Source organism: Polypterus senegalus, chromosome 13 (genome assembly GCF_016835505.1).
Source record: "Polypterus senegalus isolate Bchr_013 chromosome 13, ASM1683550v1, whole genome shotgun sequence".
Lineage (NCBI taxonomy): Eukaryota > Metazoa > Chordata > Cladistia > Polypteriformes > Polypteridae > Polypterus > Polypterus senegalus.
In genome coordinates, this window is record NC_053166.1 from 136,351,692 (window position 1) to 136,374,779 (window position 23,088).

At 36.8% G+C, this 23,088-nt stretch overlaps 1 protein-coding gene across 2 annotated transcripts in view; it reads right to left on the reverse strand.

Moving 5' to 3' along the window:
- Window positions 1-2,553: 2,553 nt before the first annotated feature.
- LOC120542447 (BTB/POZ domain-containing protein KCTD5) overlaps window positions 2,554-23,088 on the reverse strand; it is a 42,604-nt gene continuing 22,069 nt past the window's right edge. The window contains exons 2-7 of one of the 2 annotated variants that reach the window (XM_039774934.1): window positions 18,556-18,664; window positions 18,094-18,185; window positions 17,006-17,101; window positions 12,207-12,323; window positions 4,941-5,066; window positions 2,554-2,630 (exon numbers count right to left, since the gene is read on the reverse strand). In XM_039774934.1, coding sequence (XP_039630868.1) covers window positions 2,601-2,630; window positions 4,941-5,066; window positions 12,207-12,323; window positions 17,006-17,101; window positions 18,094-18,185; window positions 18,556-18,664 — 570 coding nt within the window. In that variant the 3' untranslated portion in view covers window positions 2,554-2,600. The remainder of the gene's footprint in view (window positions 2,631-4,940; window positions 5,067-12,206; window positions 12,324-17,005; window positions 17,102-18,093; window positions 18,186-18,555; window positions 18,665-23,088) is intronic. The other variant, XM_039774935.1, reaches the window with a different exon arrangement.

Genomic DNA, 23,088 nt, shown 5'->3' on the forward strand with positions numbered 1-23,088 from the left:
GAACATAACACAATAAAAGACTTGAGGATAACACGACAAATTCCAAATGGGAATTAACAGCTTTGAATGTTGTGGGCACAGACTTGCATATGAGACGGCACACAAGTAGCTTCCAAAGAAAAGGTGCCTCCAAGGTCCCGTTCAAGTCTGTGGTTCCCATATCCAGTTTCTTTTGAGCAAGCCAGAGCTTTGCTCTGAATGTATACAATTACTTGAGGGCAAGCCCTAAAATGCCTCCCAATCGGAACACGTCAAACAAGAATAGGCACAAACACACACCAAAAAAAAAAAAAAAAAAAGTAATATGTAATATATATATATATATATATATATATATATATATAGCTGGCCTTAAAAACAGACGCAAGAGGAAACTTGCATTCTCTTTAACTACACAAAAACAGTAAAGTCATTTGTAAAAGGAAGCAGCATTAAAAGTGTCAGTAAACGTCACTAAAAGCACTTGTCGCTGCTACTGTAAACAGTCATCTGTAATTTAAAGAATCGTCACAATATTGTGCATAACTAGCTTTAAATTGAGTAAGCCCTTTTTGTTCATATTTGACGTATTGCAAAAATGACCTGTAAGGTGCAGCCAAAGTTCTTTTGCTACTTATTAAGCAAGAAAAAAAGCGAATCTCTTCAGAACTGTAACCGCAAGAGCGTTGTGTCTAACATAGGTAATCAGCATTTCAAAGTGAACTGCATGCCACACTGAAAAACTAGAAACTTGTGTTGTGATTTCACACAAGACAACATATAATTCTGCATTATAAAAATGCAGAGTTTTGACTTAATTTAAATAAACAGCTCTTCTGAGGTTATCAACTAATTGTGTACAACATTTAAAATCAAACAAACAAAAAAATATACACAAGGATCCCCACACACATGCTTATATAACAAATTGATACACATGCATTGGTGCTTACTGGCAGAAGCCAGTGCGCATTACATGGGTAACGCGGTGTGGTGTACAGTCGAGACCCTGTGGGATGGGGGAGGAATTACGAGGGAGATGTTAGGGTTTCATATATAAAAACCATTTTACATGGAGATTGAACAGTATTGAACACGTGTGTGTGTGTGTATAATAATATATATATATATATATATATATATACACATATATATATATATATATATATATATATATATATATATATATACATATATACATATACATATATACATATACACATATACACATATACACACACACACAAATTAAAAAAAAAAATCTGTCAATTTCCTTAGGCAACCTCAGTTCATGTCTTGTCATTTATATGCATAAAAACTCCATTAAAAATGTAGTATTTACAAATTTCATCATAATACACAGAAAATACCAGGCCTAACACATTAATGTTCCAAACATCTGACTTGCATCAAAGTTTTTCAAATAATTACATCAGCTTTTGTGTCTCCTTTCATTTTCTAATATAAGCCACTCAATACTCTAAAGAGGTTAATATAATATTAGAAAAGCATCAAGTCATATTGGAAGATATTTAAGAAAAACAAATCCACAAAATTCACCTCAAGACCATCATCCCGAGAATGAGACACCTTGAACAACTTTGTTGTTAAATAGAAGAGGATGTGAAATTTACATAATAAAAATGAACAATGACAGATGCACACAAAAATGCTGAGCTCTGTGCAGGCTACTTACAGAATCAAATGAATGAAACAACATACCAGCAGTGGTCTGCCATTTCCAATGTTTCTACTGCTAAAAAACATTAAATAAATAGTAACTAACAAGAAAACTGACACCTTGCAACATGCTTATGAAATCTGAAGTCAGACTCTTGAAAAAGTAACTTTTCCCACACAACATCTTTTTTTGCCTTTTACACCTGATCAGGCGAAGGATACCCTTTTGGTCATTTTGTAAAACATTCTATATAGGGGAACAGGAGGATCTCTTTGCCTTTTAAACCAAGTCTCACTCACCCACTCTCTCTCTCATTTTTCCAATCTGAGGAAGCACAGCTTTAATGAAGCTCTGATGAACAGTAAATCTTTCTCTGTATAATCATGATCACCTGTTTCTTTTTCTCTTCTGCAGTCTATGTGACACGACTCCCTTTTCTTCATAAATATTAAAAAATATAGTTCCAAAAGACTTAGCAAATTAATATAAAAGAAAATTTACAATCCATGTAGCTTTTCAATTTACAGATTTAAAAAAAAGATCTGGGGAAAAAACACAAAATGTTGAAGGAAGGAAGGAAAGGCAAACTGCAGAGATGTGCTGGCAGAAAGATAATCAATCCAGTCTGGTAGTTTGCCTACCCTTCTGAACACACACGCATACCCCATCCCACACACACACACAAAAAATACAAAACAATAAATTAAACCACAACCCCAAATTGTTCCAAGGAAGTAAATGCTGTCTTTAACTTTAAGAAATAGTCCAGAGAGGTGAACACCAAGGAAGTGTGGGGCTCTTGGCTCTATAATGTTGAGATCAACCCCTTATGGTAATATAGGCAGATTCTGAACAGTCTAGCCTTGACTTGCTGATATGTTTGTTTTTTTTTGCGTATTTAATTTTGCATACATAGACAGGCAACGTCCATGGAACTTTTTCACATTCGTGAGCCTCTTTCTTGTAGAATCTGAAAAACAAAAATCAGCACATTGGGTAAATCTGCATTTTTGAGTGCTCTTTAATTCAAGTTATGTAAAGAAAATAAACATTGATGTGTTTCCTTTGTTAAATATGACCAAGTGTATTAGATTTACACCACCAGTTTTAAAAAAAATGTATCATTTGCCCACACCATTACCTGTTACCCAAATTCTCCTGATGCTGCTGCTGTTCAAAATTCAAATTCAAGATTAAGAGGGCACCACATACAACCAAGCAACCTGACTTTCAAACATAAATTATCATCACGTTAGCAAGTCTCCAAAGTGAAAAACCCCTAGCATTTAAAAAGATTACGTAGGTAAGGGAAAGCAGAGCCAATTCTTAAGCTAAATGTGCAGATCTAAACTCATTGGTCCATCTTGGGAGTGAAGTAGGGCTGGGATGCAAGTTCAAATATGACTGCAATGTGTACCAAGACTGATTCTGTACACCAGATAACAGTTTGATAGCACAGCAATATCAGATGCCTTAAAAAGAGATCCAACATAGTATCTTTCTATTATAACCATACCATGGAATCACTTCAGAGTAAAATATCAATATGGATATGCAGTTTATAATCACATGCCACAGTGTGTCCTAGCCCAGTAGAAAGGTGGCTGTCCTGCAACAGAAACCCTAATGGAGCAATTCCAGAACAAGAATATGCATTTAATTTTCTCCACACAGGTTGTGTCTTCTGAAGTATATGGCACATATCCTTTTGAATATTAAAACCCCCGACAGCAAATTGTTCCTTTGGAGTACATTTTTAGTTTGACAAACTTCAAATGACTTCCCTACATACCCGCCTTCCCCTATTATCACTCTACAGGAATACTTTGCACTTTCCTAACACCTGTCTAAAGGATTAAGCAGGAGGGGGGGACAGAGCGAGAGAAAGAGCGCGAGAGGGGGAAAAAAATAAAAAAAAGACATGGTAGTATTAATAATGTGACACGTGAGAATTGTGAAACACAGAAGCTCCTAGTGCTACCTAAGGGTGGTGGGAAGAACGAATACTGGGATAGCCATGGGGATTGCTAGGAGTCAGAAAGCCGTGGCAGTAAGCTCACCGTGGCATTTCAGTTTGAAATTAATCAGAGTCATTCATATCAGAATCTGTTTCTTCATCCTCACTCTGAATGTCACCATGCAGCATGCAAGAGTAACAAAAACAGACAGACAAAAAAATAAAAATAAGGATACATGTAGGAGGACTTTTCAGCACACCCTGCTCCCTGGTAAAATGACATGGCAGTTTGGTTTGTGGCACAAAACTTCAAAATACTAGACAAACTTTTAAAATTGAGCGTATTATTGAGTCAACTACTAGGCATCCCACTGATTTAAAAGTAATCTCTCCACTTCTATGTGAAGAGGACCAAAGTGTATCAGTTACACACTGAGAAACAGAAGAGAGATACATCCTTGTCTATTTGTTTCAGTAGAGATGTGCTATAGATAAAAAAACTGACACATTGACAAGCTGGCAAGGACTGTGAAAGAATGCCCTGTAACACCACTAGTATAGGGGGTTATCAGTATTAATGTTCATGCAGTTATATTAGGAGAACATGTGGCACTTCAATAAAGCCATGTAGTATTTTCACTATGCCTGTTTTGTTTGGGAAAGATGCACACAATGTCTTGGGATTGCAGAAAGCTGTTCATGGAGGAAGAAGTCACAGAGAAAACAGGAAGTAGGTATACAGTATGCTCTGTGGGGAAATGTATTGTAAGAATGTGGCAAGTGATCCAAGAAAGTGAGGGCACTGTGGAGCCACTAGGAGGCAGTATTTCCCTATCTAATGCAATTCTATTAGTAAGTATTAGTGGGATTTCCACCAGAAGCACATGGCTGTCCATCACAGCCCCTTATTAGCCATACAAATACATTAGTTTGGTATGCTTGATCATTTGAGAGAGAGAGCAAGCTATTCAAAAAGAGAACTGTATGGTATTTGGAACAAGTCAAAAAGAAGTGTAACTGAAAGTGGCACTTTGAAGAAGGTCAACCATAACTTTATATTTTACAAATACTGAGAGAATGGGAAACAAGGTAGATTGGGTGTTTTTGTGAGAAAATGCTGTTCAGCACAAAGAAAATTTTTTATAGAGGCTGGGCAAGTCAATTAAGCCACTGCTTTAAGAGGGGTGAGCAAATTACTGTGAAAACTGGTAAGGTGGGAGCGTGTATGTCTGTAGCAGGAGAAGACGATTCCTCAAGAGCACATTCTTCCCACCTAAGATGTAGTGCATATTCCTGTAAAACATACACGAGTGTGAATCTTACCTTGGCCTTCTCACTTGGTTCACTGTTTGTGCCACATGGGGCGTTATGCAGCTCCTTTGAAACAACGCACAGAAATTCTGCCTGATCTTCATTTCCATAATTATAGGAAGAACCAATGCTGACCAGCTAGGGTGTGGGGATAGGGGGGGAGAGAAAAAAAAAAGACAATAGCTGAATATTTGGAACAAAATACTTGAGCAGTCAGCCAATGAAGGGGAAAAGGAACCTGCTAGCACAGAAACAGTTAAACAGAGAAGAGTCAGTAAGAGTGTATCCTTGGCATATGCTGCTCTACCTGTGAGGATACTCATGGTACACCATGCTTCAGTTAATTTCTTCTGAAGTTTTAACTTTGACTGAACTTGAAACATTTAAGGAATTGGTCCAAACACTTTGGTAATTGCTGGAGGTTAACTGTTTGTTATAGGAAAACAGACAAGAGTGAAGCCCAGAGTCCTAGTAGCTCCCAACACAAAAAAAACAGAACCGGCTTCTAGCATATTCTGCACTAATCCTGAAGAATAGTTACAACAGTTGGTTTTTACTACTAGTGAACTAAGTCAAAGCGACAAAGAAAAATTTATATAAAACTACATATACACACAAACCTGGAGTGTATTTAATATTAGTAATCTATTCAATTTAAACATGTGATGATTCACACCAGTGTTATTTATTATAGCACATTTCAAAAGATGACTGGAAAGAACCTTTCAGTGCAGCAGTCTCTACGATGGGACAACAGGAGAAAAAAAAAAAAAAAAAAAAACTGAAATGTTAAGGAGACTTCATGTTAACTTGGGATGAAAATGTGTTTCTCACTTTATACAGCATTCTCTGCTAGATATGTTGTCAAATATCTATCGTGTAACCAGTCAGAATTTAAAGAAAATCAATCTTCATGAACTATTCTGTTCCAACATGAAAAGTGCTAATGCGAAGACTGCGGAGGGGAAACCACCATTTTCATAGGCTGTGTCTTTGTTTCTGAAACTGAATAGAAAAACTGCATTGTTGGAAAAAGACTATTAAGGCATCAATGGAATATGGTGTGTGCAATTTGAGTTGTATGAATTTGGACAAACTAATAGTGACAGACTAGACTGCAGATATCTATACTTTTACAAGAGCAAAACAGCACAAAAAGAAAATGTAACTAAGCATCTGTTGGTCTTTAAATATTACTAACCGAAACTGATAATAAAATTAGCCCTCAAAAATTGTGGAGTGTCAAGTATTGTGAATGCATACTAAATGTAGACTTTCAGATATAAATCAAGTGAACCTTTTATACTGTACCCTGCAGTGGAGGTAATGCCTCCCAAAATGGAAAGTAGTGCACACTCAGCTGAATAGCCCTCACATTAACAACTCATTCACCAACTCATGACACAAGCATCACCGAGACATTTCACATTCCTTTTGTTTCCATTAGCAGGTACTGGGAATTACTAGGTAAACAAAAAACAAAATACAAAAGTCCACCAGAAAATACAATTTTGGACACATCATACAAACCAGATGACTTGACATTGTCTCGGCTAGCTTGGAAACCTTCGCTGAAATCCACCAGTGATTTTATCACAGAGGAACAGGAATGCTAAAATATTGTCCTTAAAAGGGATGTATGGCATATTCATTTCATCACACTAAGAGTATTTCTAATACAGTAAATGGGCACCTTGAGATACTGAGAACTGAATGGAAAAGAAAAAAAAATGGCAGAGCACCTCATTACCCAGATACACTCCAAAGCTCATGAATGGCCCTTTACTGTGTCTGCCGATATATGTTGTGGGAGTTCCACTAAGGAACACTTTTGTTGAATGCATAGTGAATCCCTTTAGTTATGCAATCTTTTAAAATTAGATCTTTGACTCATACATACACAGGGAAGCAATGGGATCAAATTAAGGATGGAAACAAATGCAAGTGATTAACTTTTTGCACCTTTTCATATATTTTAAAGGATATATTCTACATACTATTGACATCCTTTTCTGTTCATGCAACCTTTATAGTGAACAATATCCCTGTGTGGTGTACAAATCCAAAGTGTGGAAATAGTTGTAGTCTTTTTTTAAAAAAGTGGTACTAGGCAGGTAAAACAATTTGTTCACATTAACAGAGAGGATCAGCAATTGAACTGGAAACTCAGAGTACAAGGACCAATTCATTAGCCAATACACTACACTGCCTATATTATGGAGGCAGAGAACTCAGGACACTAAGTATGAATTTGCATACACAAACACCCATTTATATTCTGCAGTTTTAGTTAAAGAACAAGGAATAAGCATGTATGCTAGTCCAAAGACATACAGGCTTACGATTCAGAGCTCACAGAACAAATTGACGGTATTGGACTAAATGTTTTGATATTAGTTGTTACACTAGACTTTGTTGCATAGTAAAAAAAAAAAAAAAAACTCAAATGTTCCTACAATTTTCAAGTAAAGGCTGAAGCACCTGTTTTGTTTTTTTTTTGTTTTTATATAACACAGCTAAGCTATTGATACAAGTTACGCTCCTGGGATGTTTTTGAACAGTTTGACATAATTGCTGGATAGGGCAAAAAGACAAGTTGAGTCTCTTCACATGCCAGAAAGCAAATATGCCCATTAATGTTTCTTTATTTGCCAAGCTCACTACTTGATTCTTCTCCGGACAGCATATGCCCTCAATCACAGAATAATGGGGTACAGTTTGTTAACAGGGTGCACCTCTGGCATTGCCATGAAAAGCGCTACAACCCTCTACGCTCTCATTTGCAGGCAATGGAGGGGGCAGGCTGAGACAGACAACAGCAGATTACTGCTTTAACTAATTACATGGTTGGTGGCAACATCAAGTAGCACGTTTCTCATATTACTGCTGTGGGCAAATGAGTGGGTGTCTGAATTCTGTTTTTGGTCCTGTCAAAGCTAGTAAAATGCAAAGCTGTATTTACACAGTAGAATGGCACAGATCTCAGAAGCTCATGTGATGATCAATAAAAGGTGGCACTAGTCAACATTTGCTTTGTCTAGTACTTCAAAAAGCAGACAGATGGGATAAAATAAAAAAAACAAAAATGCACTCTTTTGCTTTTTACAATTTACAAGTATCACTAATTCAAAGGTAACAGGATCAGGGTGAACATTTAGTTCTCAGAAAGTTTGTATTCATGCTCTTTAACAAGGTAGGTTGCCCAATGAACCTTTTAACTAAAGCTTCTGGAACAAACCAACCAAGTTTGGGTATCCAGTGAAACTCAATTAGGCATGGCCCATCATGATTTATCAGGGAAAAACATAAGAACAGCTTAGGAATTTTTGGAATCTGATGCTGAGGAAAGGACAATTTGGTCTACTTTGTTGATGTAGTCACCATTGAAATGGGCAGATTGATGGATAAGTGAGCAAAGTGACTATAACGGGTCAACAGTCTTGACAAGTAACAATGCTATGAGAACAGCAATACTTATCATTAACTGGACCACTTTGATAGGCACTACCCACTGCATACCAGGAACAAGACCTGTCATTCTGGAGAGGCTCTGACCCAGTCATCTAGCCATGACAATTTGGCCCTTGTCAAAGTCCCTTAAATCCCTATGCTTGTCCATTTTTCATGTTTTTAGCACATCTCCTTCAAGAACTGTTTACTTTCTGCTTTATATATCCTACCCATTGACAGGTGCCACTGTAATAAAGCCATCAATGTGATTCACTTCACCTCTCAGTGGTTTTAATGTTGCGGCTGAATGATGTGTGTATAAGACTTTTCGAAGAAGTTTTCCTATACGGTGCAAGACCTAGAAAAGCTGGTTTATTCACTTGTTTCAAGAATATTCTATCACAATACTTTTATGTTCATGGCTTTTTTCTACCTCCCCCCCACCATAACACAACCTCCAGCTGCAGATGGCTGCCTCAGTTCTATTTTTAATTTGTGTTTCCATATACTGCTATCTTCAGCTCTGGGGTCCTCCTAACATGCATCAAGACTGTCTGCTTTCTAAGGCAGGGGTGGTGTGTGAGGGTCTGCCGCACACACACAATGTTTTAGACACTTCTCTGGTTGATGGGATTTCTGGTCACAGGTAAATTTGCGGGGTTGGGTTTGTTCCTGGAGGGTTTTATGTAGATATTTTTGATTCTTCCTGGATATTCTCTTTTTTTGCACACCTATGGCAAACCACAATATATTAACTTTGAATATCCATGGCCTTGGATCCAACACGGAAGATGTTTAGGGTGCTTGTGTGACACAACAGAATTTATTACAGGAAACTACGTTTCTGGTGGGCTAAAAGGTCAGACTTTAGAAGAGCTACTCCCCATAGCACATTCTATTTCACTACAGTCTGCATGGTAGACATTTTTTGACAAGTATGGCAGGTTCTGCTGTGTATTACTTGAACTAGAGCAAAAGAAAATCACCTTCTCCTCTCATATGTGATTAACTAAATTTTCCCTTTAAGAGACTAGGACGTTATCGTGCATTTTGCCACCCCAACAGCCTATCGCTCATTCAATTAGATCACTATGTAAACCTGTGTTGGTTTAGATTCTTCACGACTGTCATTTTATACATTATATTATCATTTACATTTGAGGTATGACTATATTTTTACCATGCAATCATTGACATCTTCATTGTCATACTCAAAACTGAAACTAGCCTCATTCTATTGACACACAGCCGTTATCATCCAAATTATTTTTTTGAGTCTTCTCTTGGCACTGCACAATGCAGGTTTGATATATCCCTATGTCGCAACTCTGTCAGAGATCCTGAATATATAGGGCAACAAGGGTATGTATAAATGTGCCCCTTGTGACTTTAAGATAGCATTTATCCCAAATCAGGTGGATATGCACCAACTTAAAATAAATAAAGACTACAACAGAACCTCAGCACTGGAGGAACTACACTCTGGGGTGTAGATCCTAATTACAAACTACAGATTTCTATGGTCAAACCTAAATAAACTCTTTGCTGCTTCATATGCCCAGAGTCAGGTATTTCATACTTGCAGATGGTATTTTGTGTCTACTGCAACACCTGGTAAATTAATGGCACCAAAATTGTGTAGAGGTTATTTATTTGTGTCTATTGTAGCTATTAAAAAGTAAATGAGGTTCTTGCATCAATCCTCTGCAGATTAACTACTTCTATTCTAAGAAGAACAATGAAAGCTCACAACCTTCTTCTGCATAATTCTCAGTTTCTTGAGAAACTCTCTTCTCAGACTGTCTTACTTGACTTGACTGAACAATTTTGTCACCTAAGCTGCAAGTATCCACCTCGGAAACTTCAGCATTTTAGAAACACTCCGATATCCCCCCGTTACCTATAAATTATACATTTCTGCTTCCAAATGAATCACTAATATTCAGCCACAGTAACCCTGCAATTACAACACAGCAACAAACCAGTAGATTATTCCAGCTAACGACCCATTTCTTCGATTAATTGTGTATTAAGTATTAACTTAACCTCTAACCATATGGCGGCAACTGGTAATTCACAACCTAATTAACCATGACGAGACAGGCTTCATTCCCTCTCATCAGGCTCCTGAGATGTTTATACTTTTATGTGAGACCAATGGGATCTGGTGAAGTCTTCATTAATATGATTCAAACATTCCCTTCCTCTTCCATGATTATTGCTCTCTTAAATTCATAATGCATCTTGGCTCTTTCAGGGATGCTCCTTCTACTTCCTTTTAAATCCACCAGACATAGCCCTTCATTCCAACTAAGGAATCATCCCAATGATTGGAATACATTCCCCTCACTTTAAGAGCTCTGCAAACACCTCCACCTGAAATAAACAATGGTTGGTGTTTTAATCCCCAATTTTCAGATTCTTATTAAACTAAAGTAGTCCATCCAATAGATTTTCTATCCTAATCTGTGATAGATCACATTCTTTCCATATGTTGTCCTAATAATGTCCCAGGTTAGAGCTGGTAATGGCCTACCATTTTTTTTGTCTTCCTTGACTGCCATCAAAGCTGGTATGGGTGCCCCTAAATTACCCTCTCTTCTCCCCTTCCCAGCACTAAAAGCAACATCTCTTGCTGCCAACTTGGGACCTTTAATTTACTACACGTTGCAGACCTCCCTGAGGTCTAAGTTTAGAAACAATCCTTTTTATCCTTTCACCTACACTATCTTTCTATCTTTAGGTATCCCCTTCCTTTTTCTTTACAATTTTTGTAACTCTATATTCCTTACAACTGGTAGCATCTCTATTATGCTCATTTGTGCAAAGTTTCAGTCTTTATCAACTTTGTTTGGTAGCGTGAACTTTCCTTGATGCTTCCACCCAGAAATTTCCACCAGTATTGTATGTTCATCTAAAATTCCTAAACTGTGCAACAGTTAATTCAGCTTACTGTTCTTATTTTATTATGCAAAAGTGTTCTGCTTTAAGTCTGTCTTTTAATCCCAAGTTTTTATGCATATATTTTGGGAATGCCCCAGTCTCTAGTTTCTGGATATCTATTGCCAATTTTCTTGCTTGTTTCCATTTAACAACCGTTTAATACAGTGTGTGTTATATGGGTATAAGGAACATTAATACATGGAAAAATTAGCTATTACAAGTTAAATTTAACAATATTTGTATATTTGTGATTACAAATGTATTCATGAGACAAAGTTAATACTGATAAAGGTCAGTTAAGTGTCAAGGATGAGATACACAATGCTGAAAAGAACACAAATCTAAGGCTTAAAAGTACATACAGATAAACTTTTTTCATCCTTAGTCTAACAATGTCAACAATTATTTAAATGTATAGAAAATGATTATTTCTTTCTGCATTAAGATTGCAAATAAACAATCAACTTTAGTATAGAAGGAATGAAGAACAATTTGTAAAGGAACTCCAGAATTTAAGTACACACATACTTGTTATGTATGAATGTAACCAAGAATTCATTAAAATACAATGAGAAGTAGATGTTTCCCCTCTTTATGAAAATTAGAAGTATAATTACTACAAAGGATTTTACCATGAGCCTCCTCTCTCTCTCTTTTTTTTTTCTTTTTTTTTTTATATAATTACAAAAGTAGTTGGACAACGCAGAATAAACAGTGAAAAGCAATGAATGGAGGAAAATAAAGCCATGTGCCACTGGAGCTAATGGAAAAACCACTGACAGGTCCAAAACAACCAAAAGCCAACAGTGCAATGGAAGAAGCAGGAAGTCAGGAAGGCCATGCAGATAAAGTTGAAGAGGGAATTGTGGGAATGGTGGGACACACCTCACTGCTGCGGTTCTGGAAACCGGTCTCCTCTCCCTTCACTTCCCTCGACACAATCAGCAGAAATTCTGACTGGTGGTCCCTCCCGTAGCTGTACGGGGAGCCTATACTGACAAGCTGCAACAACCAATCAGAGCACATAGTTGGATCACTTGGTTTCAAAATGACACCGGAGCCCACCTCTCCACCTGTAAAAAAAACACTAGAAAAATTGTCTAAAAAATGTTTGCTACTTTATTAGTATGGGGCTAAATTCCAAACACAGAGAAATCTGAAAATTTATGCTGGATATACAATTGACACATACCTGCTGAATAAATGGCTGGAGGCTAGCTCTCCTCAAACAGCACTTTCATCTTTTCTCATATCTGTGCATGTGCATTTTTACTTATTTCTCCATCCACTTACACCAGATTTTTATTTATTGATTTTTAACTAGAGTAGCTTTCATTTAGTTCACCAATAAAGTTGCCACTGGCCAGTGCATACAGGCGCCCCCCACAAAAAACAAAAAAATTAAAAAAAAATCATATGGCACTTACAGTACCTGAACAAAGGCCACAAGCTGAAAGGAGCCTACCATTTCAAAACTCAAACTAAAAGGTAACTGTTTTTTTTTTTACTCCTCTCTTAGGTATGCAAAGTTCCACAATGGCACTCATCTTCAGTACATCAACAGTACATACGCACATGACACAGGATTTATGAAACATACTAACTGCAAATCGTTTACAAATTTCTGTAACAATATAATGGTGCACTGAATAGCCAAACCATTCCAACTACCATAGCTGCTTTAGCGTTGTTAGAAGACATTGCATATGGGAAAAAGAAAAAAAAAAATCAGAAGAGGTCACGGCACGCATTTATAGACAATTATGACTGCCTTCTAAGTCGATTTTGCTTTCCTCTTGGTACCATGTGCTGAACTAGTGCCAGCCTTCCAAAGGAGCAGTACAATTTCTTAAAGTTGGCCTTTGTAAGTTCTGTTCTCCCTTTGGTTTTTAGTCACAGGAGCTTTTCATTGTGAACACGCTGATCGATTGGGTATTTCACAAACATCACTGAGTCATGCCATGCTAGCTGTATTATCTGCTTGTCATCCAAATATATAAGATTTCCTTACACTATGGTTGAACATCAACGCGCAATTCGCAGCAACGTCTGGTTTTCCAAATGTAATCGGAGCGATCAACTGCATGCACATTGCTATTCCAACGATTCTGGACAAGATACATCAGCCAGGGATGAATCACCAAAAGAATGAGCTGGTATTGCATCATCTATAGCAGGAGGACCTATTAAAGCAGCAATTCTGCGCGGCTGCATGGCCTTTTTCTTTCCCCCCCAACTAAAACAGGAAAAGGCAAACAGTACTTTTAAACACAGCAAGTCACAAGAGCCTTGTAATGACCAGAGAATCTATCCATTGTGGCACCTGTCGCCACAGCCACACTATAAAGGCACCTTTATCAACCTAATCAGACAGAATTACAACTTTGTTTGAATGTAATTAGAGATGCAGTATTTATTTTTTTAACCAACTCATTTAATTTGTGGTCAGTATCATAAAGTACATCCCTTATATTCCTTAGTTCATTGGCCACATCTCTTAAAAGCATCCACTATTGCATTTTGTCACTCCAGAACAGCATCTGTCAGCACACAGCCAGATGGTCGTCCAGTAGTTTCCAATGCAGAGGTGTGTGGAGTAGCATCTTTGACACAGGGGTCAGCTTTTGTAATATTGTCTGAAACAGAATAAACAAACAGCGGGCTGCAACTCACATTTTCATGTCGACTTTGATATCTGACCACTTTTATTTTTATTTTATTTTGGGCACTGCGACTTTCTCAACTTGAACTTGAGTGTCTCCACCATGCTATACCACTCCAATTTCCTTTTGTTGCTTATACCACTGTTTAAGCCAACAAATAGTATGTTTTGCCTAGCAAACACTTCATATTCGCTGAAATTCTTCTCCCCCCCACTCCCGATATGCTTTTGCAATTGTCTTTTAACAAAACACTGAATGGAAAGGGCTAATTATATTGATTTGCATATTCAAATATGCAAAAGTCAGGGAGGAGTCGGGGTGGAGCTGTAGGAGCATGCATGTGCATTAAAACTGATGTTGATTGGGATTTATAAAAGGAAATTGAATGGAACTAGGTGAACACACGGTTCTATGCATCTGAACTTTTTGTGCATACGCACATTTCCAGTTTTGCTCGTATGGTATGTTTTAGTGTGAATTCTATGCACGGCATTATGCATGAAGTCCAAGATGTCCAAGTCAGTTAGAGAAAAACCACACACACACATACCACAACACAGCTGTGATCACTCACTAAAATGGGAAATTTTCTTCAAAAAAATGAATAAAAAAATTTTAGCAAGTCAGTCAATATCAAACACTGAATTATAAGGAAGGGTTTACCACTGCCTGGGACATGCTTATAGTCAGATAATAGAAGTGTATAGAAACAAAAACTGTTTACTTGCCATGTTTAAGGAGGCCATTACTAAAAAATAAACTTACAAGCCTCACAATTCAAGGCGGCGCTAAGCAATGACCGGGCATAAAACACAGTAAAGACACATGCCACTTAAGAATACTATTCTCCCAATGGCATTACAAAAGTCAGTAAACTAAGACTGCAGTGCAACAATTCAAGGAATGGAAACTAGTGCCATTGTGCCAGAGCATAAGCTACAGATGCAAATATTACTACTAATGTGCCCTTGTTTAAATCCCACTCCAGCAATGGAGTAAAGCACATCCCTATAAATGAAAACTAGCTGACTGGAATTCCTTTTTTTAAGTCCACAATTGCAAAAATCCTTTTGGCTGAAGGAAACACTGTTTCACAAGGTGATTTTTTTTATTGAACAGTCTATAGATAAAACCAAGGCAATGGGAGGCAAATAATCACCAAATGTTACAAGTCTTGACTAAATATTGAGAAATTGCAAACTAGGAGAACCAAAAACATGCATAACACACAAAGTAAATTCTGATAAAGCTATCATCACCTCACTACAATTAATCTCCAGCTCAACAAAAATACCGATGAAAGTTGTCAGTTTTTAGAATTCTAAATTTACAATGTTTAAATAAGTAGTCATAACGCTGCTGGGCAAAAAACCACATAGCAGAACACAGCCTTTCTCCAATCACACCTACAGGCCCATATTGTCTCCTGAGTTCACATGACAGCTGCCGTCTGCAACCATCCCTAGACAAAGTTTACCATCAAGGTTTCTCACCTTTAGGCTAGAAGCAGGACAATTAATGAATAGCTAGGAGATGAAGCTCCCCCAAAAACACTTTAGGGTTAAATGCTGGGGACAAATGTTTACCATCATACGGATTCATTTGTGTGATGCATTTTTATTGCACCATGACATTTTAATGTGATGGGATATAGTAACACTCTCAGCTGAAAGTGTCTTTTTCAGTGGTGGGGAGTAATTAAAAGCACAAAATCACTTACGGCAAACGCAGCCAAAATGTCAGAGACCTTGTAATTATTTTTAGAATCTTAAGCTGATACACTAATGCAGGAAAATCAGTTATGCCACCTTTACAAAAGTACCTCAACAACAAAAATTACCAAGTATGCATTTGTGGGATAGGGTAAGAGAGATGTTTGGGGTTGGAAAAAACTGAGTGATGTTTCAGAACCTCCTGCCTCCTTTACAAAGACAGATTCATTCTTGAAACATGCGGAGGTTTATTGTCTATGTACAGATGGGTTGAGTGGGACTACTGTTGTGCCCTTTAATACGGATACACAAAATAAAGAAATTCAATTAACAAACATGAGAACAGGAACCAATACACATTTACAACCAAAATCATCATGCGAGAAAACACTGTTCCTGGTCAGACAACTAGGGCTATAGGTCCTACAATAATTAAAACACATGAATAATTTACTTGAAAACAGGAGACAGCTTTTTATTCTAATCCTAGAGAACTGTGATGCTCGGCTACATTTTAGCAAGCTTTGGTCTTGTGCAAGAAAGGACTCTTTAAAAGCTTGGACATTTAAAGTCATGTGCAGTACTGCAGATGCCTTAGAACATGGGAGGCAGGGAAAATTTAATAAAGGCAAGAGGTCAATAAAAATCAGAAATTGACTTGTGCCATGGTATGTGTTCTATGGGGATTTTTGGAGTTACCACTTGTGATGTCAACTTCCCTCTTTGTTGTGGTCACAGGAATTTTTGCTTGCTGTTCAGGGAGAAACAAGGCTATGAATTTGAGATTTAGTCGGCACAAAATTGAATTAAACCTCTATTTTATTTTTTGTAAAAATGAGCAAAAACAAAACAGTGTATTGCAGTGCTTTAAATATACTTTAATCACTATTTTTTTCAGACTTTTTTTTTAATTTTATGTTATTAAAATGAGATGAAAAGTCAATATTTCACCCCCACTCGAGATAATTCAAGCAGCACTGTCCCACTGGGAGTTCACATGAAATTTTCCACTGGAAAATTCCTATTTCCCATCATGTGAAAGCATTATTACAGTTGACTTCTTCAAAGAGATTGTGTCTGAATGTTTACAGACACTTCCATGGTGTACAGCATTGTCAATGACTTTAGTAAACACTCATTCAAACAGGTTAAGAAGCCAGCAGTGGAGTTTCAACCTGTAACCAGATGCTATACGGGCTGTACTAACTGCTTTAAGAAAGTATTTGTGTTTTTCTTTATAACATATGCTACACTGACTGCACTGTGACTTTAAAATAATCTTTTTAAATCTCAAATTTTAAGTTCATACCTGTTCAAACTTCCAACCATCTGACATTGTTGAGACCATTTGGGTCAGCTCTTCTTCCTGGCACTGCAGGACTCTGTACACATGCTTCACAGGAACCTGGTGAACAAGTATAGAAAATGAGCCACAGTGTGAAAAGGAAGACACGGCGATTTATCTCGACAAGTGGCTAAATTTCTGTTGAAGGGCTATTGTAAAAACTGAGATTCAAAATATTTGAGGAAGCACATGTTAAGCAATGCTTAACAAATTGTCCATAGCACATTCCTGATCATTTATTTCTATACAAAGTAGTATTCTGAGGTCACACTCGCCCACTGAATGCTTACAATACATTAGCAGGATGTTTTCCCCCCAGATGTAGAAACATGCCAAATAAATCAGTTTGGCCATGAAAACAACATTCTTATTCTATACTAGCAGTGATGGTTAAAAAGTGACAGCAAAAAGCAGAATTCATGTGATTTCTGTTAATAAATATAACTCCACTTGATACCTTGATATATATGGGGTCAGGTGGAGCTAGAGAGGAGGAAGGTCAAGGGCTTAATTCAGCATTAACAAAACTTTAAAAAAAAAGTTACAAAATGTCTGAAATGTTAAGATTGAATTGTTTAATATTGAAACAAAAAAATTAAAGTTTTTTGCTGTAGTGATCAGCTCTGAATAGTGCTTGGGGCACACCAACTGAGTCTACCAGTGATAAGTACACAATATGGATCATTCACAATACAAGCAGCACTGAAGGAACACTCAAATCACTCACACACAAGGGTAATAGGACTACTTATGGCCGCAGCACATTGCACACATGTTGTTTCTCTTCAGAGAGCCTCCATGTTATGCATAGTCATTTCTGCTTCATAATATACATAGCAAGTGTAATCAGTACAAAGGTAATTGGCAATCAAACAGTGTGCTGGCAAATCTGGTGAATTATCCGAAGCACTGGTCCTGAAAGAACATCAAGTGTAATATACCTAATCTAAATGGTTTAATGAAAAGTGCAATTAGTGTGAATATATGTACTTGTACATAAAGCTCATATGACAATGATATATAGCAAAACTTAGTAAATGAATTGGACAAACCTGAGATGTTTTACTGTCTCGCTCTCTTATCCGGTCTTTTATTAATTTTATTAAGGATGTAATATTATAGAACTCTGCTTCTTCCAGGACTCCTAAAATAAAAGAAAAAGGACAACAAGGTTTTTGGGATTCTCAATTTCCAATAAATCCACAAAGAAAATATTTGCCATCGTGATGCCAGGATGCATCATTACTAATATTTCTGATGAATAATGCCTCCTTCTAGATCCTACTGGGATGTGCAGATGATGGCTAAGTCTCTCTGCTCAAACTGATTATTCTCTGTCCGGTCACTTGAGCATGTCCAGCACAATCTACTGTTGGTCTTTTGATGTAGGACTGACAGACAATGTCAACTGCCAAGCATGTTTCTTGAAACATGTACTTTCACATTACCTTCATTTATATTTTTATTTTAAATGAACCAAATGTAACTTATTAGCTTAAAAACAAAGAACAAACCTTCTTCTGCCAAATCTTTATTGATGACAAGTTTCCCATGTCTCAGATAATTTAGAACTGGACCAAAATATGTGGGGTCTCTGTCTATTAAATAGGCACCAGTTTCATCCTAGAGTGTGAAGAGAAAGTTGTCATTAGATTTTACAAAGAAGATGACTTTGAAGCCAAGAGAGGAAAAAGAAGCAAACAGCTGACACACAGTGCTATAAGACAAAGGTAAACTTTCTGGAAGAAGGCACCCACTGTGACAATGCAGAGCCCATTTCCAATGTAAATATCCCATGCTGTAACTTCAGCTATTTGCCTAGTGTCCAATCCTGCTTTTTTCCAGGGACACACAATATTTGCACATATGCAAATCAGGAAAGCTTTAACTACTGGAGAGCCATTTCCTTTATTAAGTGCCCTAAATGAAATGATTTTTGAATAACAAAAAGTGATGCAAAGTTCTGTAGAAGGAAAAGCTTACATTAAGTTAATGAGACATTTTCTTCAAACGGGTCAGACCAAGTCCCAATCAATAGGGCAAAATTACAGTACTTTTTAATAAGATGACTAATAATTTCAGTTGCATGCATTTGAAGTGGGCATTAGACAGTAAAAATTTCACAGCACAAATGGCCAGTATTTAAAAAACAGCCAGAGTGAATTACTGAATTTACAAAGTAGTAAAAACAACTGAGAAAACAGACTACATAATTAATAAAAATGGAAAATAACATGCCTGTATAAAATGTATAAGACAAACTGTGTACTTGCATACCTAAATTTTACTGGACCTAAACGGGTCTTCATTTATAATAAAATGATGTATATCTTGATGCAAAGCACAGTTAGACTATCAAGGATAGGCCCTTACAACAGATAGTGCAGGTCTGCCATAGATGCGTGTGTAAATCCCAACAAAAACTTTGAAATTGAAATTTAAAGAGCAAATGACATTACTTAAATCTTAACTGGTGCAACTCAAACTGTCAATGTTTCATTCTGGTTACACAAATTACATCTCAGCCATCTGCAATAATCAGGAGCTTGTTGGGCTCCCGATTACCGTTTTACTAAAAATCACATATTTCAGGGATATGACTGCATCTCTTTATACAAAACCCTGTTATAGTCAGTCAGGAACAGTAAAGCTAATAGATTGTGCTGAATTTATTATACAACACTTGTAACTAAAGCCATGAATGTATAGAGAATTATTTGAATACACCAACCTCAGGGCCAGGATTTTAAAAAGCTTTAACAACTTTAAGAAGAGCCATGCCCATGCTACAAATTATTTTCAAAAATGCAAGACCCACTTTATCTGTGCTTTGTGGTCAACGATTCTTCAGGTTAGTTCTTCTCTACTGGACATATCAGTTAATTTGATCTTCAGGCTGTGCTGTTCAGTTAAGGTGGCATTTCTTCACCTTGTTAAGAGTTCCCTTTCACTGAAAAGACAATGGCTTAAAGGAAACTGTTATCAGTTTCTTTCACTACAGTATGATTGATTCTGTAAAATGACAGCTTTTTGCTTAATTAGCCCCAATTCTGGTGAATGAAAATGAACTTCAATAGTACAAGACTCAACTGAACAAACTGGTCAGTTTCTAGAAAAATAAAATCATTTCAGAAACAGCCAACTGTAGTATGACGATGCCCTCAAAGCACAATCCTGAAACATGTCTGAACTGGAGATCATCAGGAATGCACCAATACCTTTTTTTGACAGCAGATACTAAGTACTTCATGAACACTGCTATTAAAAGCAATGAATGGTGCAACATTTTTAAAAAATATACAATGTTTAATAAACCATAGTTAATAAATTACTTGTTTAAGAATTACACATGAATTACTTCATAAAATTAACAATAACTCTTATAAATGTGTCCAATATTTGACCAACACTCAATATAAACTCCTAAAAAAATTGGAATTTCAATGAACCTCATTGAAAACAAAAAATGAACCCTAAAATGTCAAAGTGTCAAAATGTTATATTGTAAAACAACTCAGCCCATTTCCCCTTTGTCTATAATTCTTGAAACCCTACACTAACCACATTGGTACATAGCACTGAGAGACGCTCTCATGGTCAAGTAGGTACCCAGTAGCAGGGACCACCATCTAATCTCAGGATATTTGGTTCAGAAAGGCATGTCAGGTTCATGTTTGCCACATGTACATAGTAGAATGAAATTCTTACTTGCATGTCTATTCAGAATAGCAAGAGGAATACAGTGCTAACAATACACAAGCAAATGAACATTTGTACTGTATGTAGACTTTAATAGATTATCAATATTTTGCCTGTTCTTCAGTTATGGTGTGTCAGTAAAGCATTATAAAATTATGATTCTTACACAACTGCTTAAAACAAACAGCTGAAAAGTGCTTTAATGAACGTAACACGTAACAGTCCTCCACAAAAATAGGAATCTACACATTAGTGCTTGATCAGCAAAATTCGGCAAAGTGTTTTTTACAAAGCAAATATACAGTGTGATGTTCTCCTGGAAATTCCTCCTTTCCATGAGCTTTCTCAGTGCCAATGATACTTAATGCATGCTGATTAGCCATGTGGCACTGCAATTAGCCATGTGACACAAATGCTAGTCAAAACATACCTAAAAAGGAGAGCCCCCAACCCCTTAGTCTGAAAACAAAGGAAGCCCGGTTAAATAATAGTAAAAGATGCATTACTATTTACAAGGCGTTTCTTCTTGATGGAAGAAGAAAGCGTGAAGCATATGAACGGATACATGGGAAACAAAAGACATTTCAGCTACACCCTGAGCTGCGACTTCAAAGAATGGAATGAGCCAGTCCCATGTCACAGTGTTGTGTGGCATAGCCTCGTTGAGTGTAATGATCTATATTTTATTTACTTATTGCTAGTTTGAGGCTATTCGCTGTATTTTGTTAGTGGTATTCATTTCACCAGAGTCTTTTTTTGTCAGAGGCATGATAGTGCAGTTGTTAACAGTGCTGCCTTATAGCACATATCACATTTGTGGCCATAGTAATTAGTCAAGGATAGTTGGCAGGCATTTCCCAAGCCCTCAAGGACAGCTAAAACACCATTGCACCATTAATCCATAATCCACTCAAAACTAGTTCAGCTCCTCCTTCCCTATTAACTTCAATGTATTTTGCTGCCTCATAAATCTAAATGCTTGGGTTCCACGTGGGTTTACTCCATATACTCCTCACAAATATGAGAGACATGTGTGTTATGGTAATAGACCATTAAACATTGGTCCCAAACCGATGTGTGGGATGGAATAAAGGACTGGCATTTCACATTCACCCTAGGTTGACAAAAGGTTACCTCAAGGAATTTTTCAATTAGCTTAATAGCTGTGCAACTACAGAGCAGCATGAAAAAGGAGGTGGACTCCCACCAAACTCAACAGCAGACGTGAACTTGCATTATCTGCATATTATACTCAAAGAAATAACCTTAAGTGTTCAACACTTGCAAAAGAACAATAAGCACCAGTTTATGGCAGAATACTCTGAATTCAAATAAATACAACCAAAAATGAAGATGGGCACCTCCCTGAAGAATTCTTGTGACACCATGGAGTACTAAAATGAACAAGTGTATGGATGTCCAAGCCCCAGCTTGTTAAAGGTCGCTGATCCCAAAAAGAATTTTGCAAATATTACCTATTGATAAAGGCATAGCAGATACAATCAGCATTTTGGCCAGGCTTGCCCATTTAAAGCAAAAGTGCTTTGGAAAATGAATAAATAAAGGTTAGGTAAGAATTAAGAAACAAGGTTTGCTGTAAAGTGTCTATTTTTGGGTTATCCTTTCTCAAATTTTCAAAAATCAGATAATTACTTTTAGTGCTAACATATGCCTCACTTAATGTTAAAACTGTGTTACAAGCAAATATAACCTAGATCACAAGTATGAAATCAAACTTTCTAAATTAAGCATGATTCTTACTGTGGTGGCGTCTCTTCAGCAGCAAATGACAGACTGGCGATATTGGGATATGACAGGAACAACTTACAACAAAATGTATGCTTTGCCTAAATGTCAAACAAAAACTTTCACAAACAGCTAAATAAACAAACAAAGGCAGTCTGTCAGTCCACTGATTTCAGAAATTATTAAAAATAGGAATTATATATGAAAAAGGTTTCATTTTGAAAGGAGATGAATAAAACAAATTTCAACAGATCAATGAATAGCTTGAATAGCTCTGCTTCTTGCAGTTTTCTCCAAGAAACCATAAATTACATATGAAAGGGGAAAAAAAACCTTACTTATAATATCAAAAATATTCCCCTTTGTTATAAAGAACCTTCTACTAATATGGAATTTTCGGTAAGCACGCAGACAGGCATAAAAACCTCGTACTTCACAACATAGGCTGTTCCTAACATTATGCATTTAACACATTACAAATGCAAATTTGTATTTGGATTAATATTTGTCACACTAACTAGGTTTGTTGTAATTTTCAATAAAATTATGTTTACATCATGGCTTTTCCTGTTGTCATGCAGATACTTTTTTTTTTTTTTTTT